This window comes from Schistocerca gregaria, chromosome X, assembly GCF_023897955.1.
Source record: "Schistocerca gregaria isolate iqSchGreg1 chromosome X, iqSchGreg1.2, whole genome shotgun sequence".
NCBI lineage: Eukaryota > Metazoa > Arthropoda > Insecta > Orthoptera > Acrididae > Schistocerca > Schistocerca gregaria.
In genome coordinates, this window is record NC_064931.1 from 744,460,132 (window position 1) to 744,468,658 (window position 8,527).

General features: G+C 36.2%; 1 protein-coding gene across 1 annotated transcript; it reads left to right on the forward strand.

The window, feature by feature from the left end:
• Positions 1-305: 305 nt before the first annotated feature.
• LOC126297722 (gamma-aminobutyric acid receptor-associated protein) lies at positions 306-8,186 on the forward strand. The gene is made up of 3 exons (XM_049988861.1): positions 306-650; positions 1,866-2,063; positions 6,843-8,186. The coding sequence occupies exons 1-3, from the start codon at positions 561-563 to the stop codon at positions 6,906-6,908; spliced, it is 354 nt and encodes a 117-aa protein (XP_049844818.1). The 5' UTR covers positions 306-560; the 3' UTR covers positions 6,909-8,186.
• Positions 8,187-8,527: the final 341 nt, after the last annotated feature.

Below are 8,527 nucleotides of genomic sequence, written 5' to 3' on the forward strand. Positions count from 1 at the left end.
TCTATTCTCTGTGCTGTCGTAACTGTGCCTTCGACTTTTAGTAACTTCTGTGATGAAATGTTTCAACTATTTAATTGTAAACTGTTTTACTGTGTTAGTAATAAATGTGTCGTTATGGGATACAGGAGCTTATTTCAAATAGATTGGCTAGCCACACTCCACAATTATAGACACACAGGTCACCTGCTTGCACCTTTAAATGAATCCAACATTCTTCGAGAACTGCTTTAAGGGACTACATCGTTGAGAGATCTGTAAGGTAACGCTTAACTAACGCATCTAACTAAAATTTGTACGCTGAAGGGCGTCTGATAAGAGTCTGCCGTCGAAACTAATAACTCCTCACATTGCCCCTAATGAGTAAATACTTCCTGTTAAACAAGCAGCCGTGCCTCAAATCAAATACCGACATTTGCGAATGCTGCGGAACAGTATCTCAGGATCCTCGCAGTTATAACTTTGGTCTTTGTCACAAGACAGTGTGGTGAAACTGTCATTCGTGGCTGAGAAACTGCGTATATTTGCACTTGGTGATTAGGGAAGAAAGAAATTTAGGAAAGATGAAGTTTCAATACAAGGAAGAACATCCGTTTGAGAAAAGAAAAGCTGAAGGAGAGAAAACACGCCGAAAATATCCGGACAGAGTTCCTGTAAGTAATAATGTTTTTGTCTCCAAAAATTCTGTAGATATTTGTTGCAGTTGTTTGATGGTCGCTCGAAAACTGTGCAAGTAGACTCACTTACTGCAATAATTAGATTAAGATACAGTTAAACTGTTGATACTTGTATAGGGTTTATGAAGCTTGACATTTCAAAGGAATTTTCCTTCAAGTCGCCCGCTCTTCCGAGTATTAGAATTATTTTTCGTGAAACATTTCGTCTATTTTACTTTTGTTTTGTATTTGAGCACTGTATTTCATTACCATAATGAATTTCTTTGTTGTATTGTATAGGACGGAACGATCCAGCCTAACACAGTTTCTAGTAGCCTATTCAAGACGGGAAGAACCACTTTTGAAAATAAAGACGCTTGTTTTGTTTTATCTGCCCCAGAAAATCTGGTATTTCAGGCTATTTGACTTTTTGAGAGTTCAGTACGAGTCTCATAGTTACTGTGTAAACGCTGACGTTATCACAGTGGCACTACGGAATGGTAAAAGGCCCCTCTTTCTGTTTCAGAGCTAAAAAGTGTGTTGTTACAAACTTACTTCCAGTTTAATAATGCGCCTCACTCTGTTTCGTCGTTTTTATTAATTTAGTTGATTATCTTGTTCCGTGAACAGTAGGCCTAATGAAGGAGCACAATCATGGATGAAAGAAAGGAGATGACGAATCGATCAACAAAGAGAAGTAGCAGCCAATAACGACTTGTGCAAGACAGTTAACTTGCCACTAAACTGCTGTGCCAAATTGCCATTTCGGCAGTCTAAAATCAACGTAATGATGTTACCAAGAAGCCCAGTACTTTGAAAGATAACGCTACTTTCTCAGTTTGATATTAATATCTCGGAGCTAATAACTGGGGCATCCAGTGCTCAAGTCTTGGTGTATTGTGTATTGTATTTAATTTACTTTATTAGTACACGAAAAATAAACTGTTATACCTGTAGGTTTGTGAGGTGATTCAGATGTTATGGATGGGGGAGGGATTGCAAAAATGTCTTCATTTCTGGCTTAATCTTGCATTTTCGGTGTTCAAAACGGTGGGCAGTGAAGTGCTTATTGTTCTTGTATTCCCCACTATAGTCTTTCTTTGTGATGGTTAAGTATATTGCTGTTGTTTTTATGGTTGTCTTCAGTGTGAAGACTAGTTTGATGGAGTTCTTGGATGAGTTATATAAAAAGTAAGCTACCTATTTTTTCAGGTTATTGTGGAGAAGGCACCAAAAGCAAGGATTGGTGATCTAGATAAGAAAAAATACCTTGTCCCTTCAGATCTTACAGTTGGACAGTTTTATTTCCTTATAAGAAAAAGGATTCATTTGAGACCTGAGGATGCACTCTTCTTCTTTGTAAACAATGTGATCCCACCAACAAGTGCTACCATGGGGTCATTGTATCAGGTAAGGGTGATTACTCATAATATTACATATTTGCAAACCTGGAAATTGTCATTGTTGCCCATTAACAGTACCATATTTCTATAGTGGTGCTTTCTGTTGCCCATTTACAGTACTCTATTTCTGGAGATATTTCAGTAAATTGTTGAGATTAGAAAGGGTGAACAGGTGCCCAACTTCTTTGTTGAATTGTGAATAATGGTATGAAATGCAGTTGCATCTCCTATTATCACAGATGTGTATAATAGTTAAGATCCAGGCTGCTTGTTCTTAAAGCAGTGCAGATGCTCTTATAAGTTTACCTGCAGGATATTTTTGTGTGTTTTTTTCCTTTATTTATAGGTGAAATTTTACAGCAAATGGTACTTGTAATCACAGAGTTTGGGGAGCTAAATGTGCATTGAAGCTAAAGTTATGAGTCAGTGATATTTTTCCAAGGACACACACTTGATTTCTGTGGTTGATTTGCACATGAAGTAAAGTTTAAGATTCATGTTCATATATTTCATGCTTACTGTTAGCTTTTTTTAAAGTTAGTGACACTTCAGTTTTGTACATTCACAGACTTCATCACATGGTAATATGTTTTGTGAAAGATTGCATCATATGGGAATACATGAAGTGTGTCAATTGACACGGGGCTCTTAAGAAGTGGAGCCATAGATATCCATATGTCTGTAAGGGGACTGGAACAAAGTAGGAATTTAAACCTTTCGTACATAAAATTGTCACATGATTATAACAATACACATTCTTTCCTCTTTCCGAGAAATTTTTGGGTTTATTTTCAGGTAATAGGCACCTGCATATTATCTCTCAGAGGTTTAGGACCTACATTTGAGAAACTGTAAAATAATTTAAGTAAAGGAAGTTTCTTATTTGTGATCGCTGAATAATTATCAGGTCATTTAATTTCATTTGCTTTTTTTTTAACAAGAAAATGGAGTGTTTAAAAATAAATGCAGTTTTCTTTGCTTCAAATGATGTTGTTCTTGACTATTTGAATTGGTCTTCGCTACTGAAAAGTAACCTGGCCTCTTTCGTTCTGGCAAATGGTATTTTTCAGTCTCTTTTCTTTGATTAGCTGTTAATAGTCATTACTCCTGTAAGCTTCTTCTCTCCAGGAGTGTGTTGTAAAATAATATTGTCAGAAATCTGAGTGGATGTAGCATATATAGCTATTGTGATTGAGGAGTTCTGTGGTTTTGCCATGCAAGTAATGAGTTTTTTCCTTCAGCAAGGTAACCCTTTATGTATAGCTCTGTGCTCTCTCTCTCTCTCTCTCTCTCTCTCTCTCTCTCTCTCTCTCTCTCTCTCTCTGTGTGTGTGTGTGTGTGTGTGTGTGTGTGTGTGTGTGTGTGTGTGTGTGAGTGTGAGTGTGAGAGAGAGAGAGAGAGAGCTATTTCTTTACATTTGAATGTATTATGATGAAAAATACTGTATCATTGTGGTACTTCTCTGAATGAATAAATAAATAGGTGTGTATCCTGCTGCTAAAAGTTTTGCAGGGATTATTAAGGTAATATATAATAATTTAAATTGTACATCTAATATACATTTACTTTTTGTTTCATTATTCTGGTCTGTCAAATATTTTTCTGAAATATTATTAAAATGAAACAAATGATGGATCATTTAGTGTTAACTCATTTTTCAGAACATTTGGCTTTCATTTGGTAATAGTCTAGTTCAGGTTCAGTGATATACTTACAGAGAGTATCAACAAACTCCACTGATACACACTACAAGAGAGGTGGTGTGCATTACAGAGAGGCTTACTATCAAAAGTTTGAGAAAGTACTGTCTGGGAAGAGTTGGATAATATATTACTTCCTCCCACATATGCCTTGTGAATGTCCGCAGCAAGAAATTCAGGAAATTTGAGCTGATATAGAGGCTTACCAACAGTGACTCTTCCCACATGCCATTTGCAAATAGAACAGGGGAGGGGGTATCAGTTGGTGGCTCCAGATATATCCTCCATCACATACTGTCAAGTGGCTTGTGGAGTATTGACGTAGATGTAAATGTATTTCATGCAGCAATGTTTTCAACGCTCGCTGTGTGGTATGGTAGGAAGGAAAGAGGGTGTGTGTGCTGCTAGGTCTATGCAGCCAATGAGAGAGCAGCAGATAGCCAACACATTCCGAAGCAATAATGTCACATTTTCATATCAGTGCATCACAGTCTCCGAAATCATAACACAATTGAATGAAACAGGCAAATATTTTGACAATGAAGATAATAAATTTAATTCCTGCTTGTTTCACTCGCAGCAGTTTAAGTTATGCTGTTAGGTCCCAATCTAACCACATACTTGGGGGGAATCAGACAAATATTTATGACAACAGTGGAGAAGTGAATTCTTCTATTCCAATGCTAGAAAGTTATTTTCTTGGCTTTCATTTGTTATGTGGAAGTATCATCCCACTGGCTATGTGAAACTGGGGTGTTACCAATCTATGAACAGTGAGAAAAACTGCCCCTGGCCCTGACCTATAAATAATTTAGCCCTTTCATTCCAAAACTGTGTGTACAGAAGGCAGGAGATGAGGTTCTGGTGGAACAAAGTTGGGAGGATACGGCACAAGTCATACTTGGATATCTCAGTTGGTCAAGCACTTGGCTGCAAAGGCCAAAGATACCAGGTTTGAGTCACAGTTTTAATCTGCTAAGAAGTTTGAAATTAGTGCACACTCCACGGCAGAGTGAAAATTTGTTCTGGAACACTGATATATATTCTCTGGGCAAAACCAAAATTCATACTGCTTGGAAGCCCAGTTGATATTTATAGTATCTAATGCATTTTCAGCAAGTTTGTAAGTATCCAGATATTAAATATTGTATATGGTTGTCTTAGTAACTGGAGAAAACTGTTATTTTGAATTGTAGGTAAACAAATTTGATTTTTGGAAATTACATTTTTGTTTGGCATTGTGATTTCTTTTACTGATCAAATGTTACATTGTTTGTTATGGTTATGTGACATATGTATCTTTTCTTTAATTTCTAATTGTATACTCCGTTGTTAGACCATTTATAATTTGTGGTATAAAGCTTGTTTGATTAGTTGGTTATTTTGATTGTGATCTTGCTGTGTTATTGTTTGCAACAAGGATTCAAAATTAATCTTCAATAGTTGAATGTTGTGGAGTGAAATGGGGGATGCTGAATCAAGTATTAAATTTTTGCAACTGTTTGGTGTCGGGGGAATACTGTGAATGACATATGTGTGGCAGTGATATGAAATGGACAAAGGTGTCATGACAACATTCTTCTGACATGTGGAGATGTCGTGGGAATAATTTGTGGTGGCCTATCAGGTGCAGAATTTTATTTGAGAAGTCAGGGTTCAATCTTTATGTTTTAGTTATGTTTGACAAAGTTTTTGTTTTCAGTCCTCAGTTAAATAAACCATGCATGAGACTGGTGTTCCTGAAAGTATGGTATTGATTGGTTTACATTATGTGAGTGCTGTGTGATGAATTCATTAACTAGGTACCAGGGGTGAAGTGAAAGTAGACGAATCGTCCTTTGAAAAGACGAAGGTGGAAGGGGACATAAAGTTGTTATTGGTGTTGCAACTTTTGAGGCCATTGTTTCTGTTGGGGATTGTGGTGATGTTTTTTCATATTGTTAAAAATCGCAGTAACTGTGTTCTGACTTCATGAATGCAAGAGTATGTAGCACAGGAGTATACCTTCATGGCAGACAGGTTTGCTTCATATAACAGGTTGGGCAGTAGGGGGACATATAATCACTTTGATGTGAACCATAATATTTAATTAAATGCTATGAAACTGGGGCTTGTACTAACATTCTTGAGGGACATGGGGGGGGGGGGGGGGGGGTTGTCATCTTGATGAGTACTGTTGATAGAAAATTATTCCACAGAAGCACCGTATTTTTCAGGTGTTTTTGAAGTAAACTGGCAAAATATATGGGACCCATCCAGGTCTTTCAGGTTAAACTGTATAGCTCAACTGATGTTGATACTGTCTTCTGTTAGTTTTCATGATTTTTTTTCCCAGGCAGAGATTTGAAACCCACTCCTTCCTAATGCAAGTCCAGTACTTTAATCACTGTGCCACCTTACTCAGTTTTTGTTGTGATAGGATGGTTGACTGAAATAATATGCTGTGTTGAATTTTGTAGCAATATGGCATATTTGAGCTGTGTGTATCCTATTTTTTTGGGGATAGGTAGCTCTTAATGTGTTGGGGTAAGAATGAGGACAATGTGCAATATTTTTAACTTGGCTGCACTTCTGTGATCAGACAGTAAGGGACATACCAGCCTGATTGGTATCTTTGTGGTGATGTTTTAAAACTGTCAATACTGTGTTAACTAGTACCACACCTCATATTAAATGGGTTTGCTTTTTATTAAAAAGCACTGTGCCAAACATCTGAAGTTGTTGAGACACTCTAATTATATAGTGGCATGAAACAGAGAAATGCAATAAAAGGTAAATGAAATCCACTCTGACCAGGGGTGACATATTTTGAATTTAACCTATTTTAGGTGGTAATTTGGATGATGATTGTATTCTTTTTGTCCACAGCGTATTATTGTATCAGCCCGCATGACAAGCTCCTGCAAGTTGGTTAATGTGAAATACGCAACACCATACCATGTGTTTGTTCTCTTTGCACACCACTTGAATATTAGCCTTAAGAGATGCAGCTACTTCCAGTACATAATGTGTTCTTTAATCATATTTTATTGTAGGCAAGTTTGGTCTTCATAAAGAAAAAAAATAATGTTTTTGTTTGTTTGCAGGAACATCATGAAGAAGACTGCTTTTTGTACATTGCATACAGTGATGAGAATGTGTATGGCTTTTGATGCAAGGCCGTTATTCCTACCAGCATGCGAAAACGTGTAAGGTCTGCTGTAATGAGAGCTTATGGCTGGTTGGAGTTGCATATTCTACAGAAAAGTATTATAGCAGCAAATTTAAAAACATATTCCCTTGACTAATTTTAGCAGGACTGATACTGCATATTACATTTTATATCAATGTAGCATTTTTTAAATAGATCGTAGCAAGGAATCTGTGTTTTTTTTTATTTTCTGGGAAACTGTGCAGACACTGCATTTTTAGAAGCTACAAGCATTTTAACAGAAAGTAGAAGTTTTATTATCCTTTTACTGTAGGATATTTGGATTGAAATTATGACTTGTGTTTTTTGCACAGTGGGTTTGTGTTGGCCAATACTATCTGTCATTGTTTTATAAATTATGGAACACAGTAACTTTTCAGTATGTATTACAGACTTCCTTTATGCCTTTAATGTAGCAGTTCCAACTATCTCCCAGAGGAATTGTAAATTTTTATTGTATATAGTCTACCAACAAATCTCCATTGAATCTGCAAAGTATTCTGTGTAAAAGTTATGTACATTGTATTCAAGAAACACCTGTACAGTAAGTACTGTAGCCAAGTTTACCTTTTGATAAACTGCAGACACCGTAAGTGGTGAAGTATACCATGCAGATGATTGTGGTATTTTTATCATCTCATTTACCATGAAAATGGTATTTTGTGTGTAGTAGATGTTCTCATTCCATTATGTGTTATATTGTATCTAACATTAGATTGTACATATTTTATTATTGTGCGGTTCATTGGTTGCTAATGCTTCTTAATGATTAAAACAAAAAAAAAATCAACTAAAACTCAGATGGAGGGTTTTCAACAGCTTGAGTTCTATATTAATCCTTGTAATAATTCACAAAATGTGTTTTGTCTTCTGCATCAGATGATCACTAATAACACTGATGATGTCTCCTCGGTACAGCTCTGTTGTGTGTCTCCTGAGAATGCAGCTGTCTAGCATTTATTCAGTTCCCATGACGAGCAATCCTGCCATTTGTATAGAGGAATGGTGTAATTTTCATTCATGTTTAACTACGTGATATTTAGGGGAGATATTTCCTCTTACTACTTGCTAAGTTGAACAATTATGCCATAACTTTATGCTTTGTACGTATCTGTATGCAAGATTGATGTGGAACCTAGACTAGCTGAAAATATTGAGTGAGTGACAAAAGCAGTCTGCTGTATTTTTGGATAACAATATACTGTGAGCTATAGTGAATAAATTTGTTTGTTGAATTACACTATGATGACTGACTTGATCAGAATCAAAACTACCCTTTATGTATCCATAAGATCCAAGTAAAAATTTTCTAAATGTACCCAATATTCTGTCTCTCTCTGTGTATGTGACAAAAATAATTATATTTGCATTGCATTGTAGCTTGAGAAGCTATTTTGTATAAGAATATAATAAATTAGACTATATGATTGTCTCATAAATTTCACACCTTTGCCTGCTCTACAATTATCAAATGTTCAAATGTGTGTGCGAATTCCTAAGGGACCAAACTGCTGTGGTCATCGGTCCCTAGACTTACTACGTAAACTAACTGATGCTAAGAACAACACACACACCCATGCC

What these genes read in the sequence shown, in the direction of transcription:
- LOC126297722 (XM_049988861.1), top strand. Translation starts at nt 561, where the DNA reads ATGAAGTTTCAATACAAGGAAGAACATCCGTTTGAGAAAAGAAAAGCT. An exon ending in AATATCCGGACAGAGTTCCT is followed by an intron (nt 651 to 1,865) that starts GTAAGTAATAAT and finishes CTATTTTTTCAG; the next exon opens with GTTATTGTGGAGAAGGCACC. An exon ending in CCATGGGGTCATTGTATCAG is followed by an intron (nt 2,064 to 6,842) that starts GTAAGGGTGATT and finishes GTTTGTTTGCAG; the next exon opens with GAACATCATGAAGAAGACTG.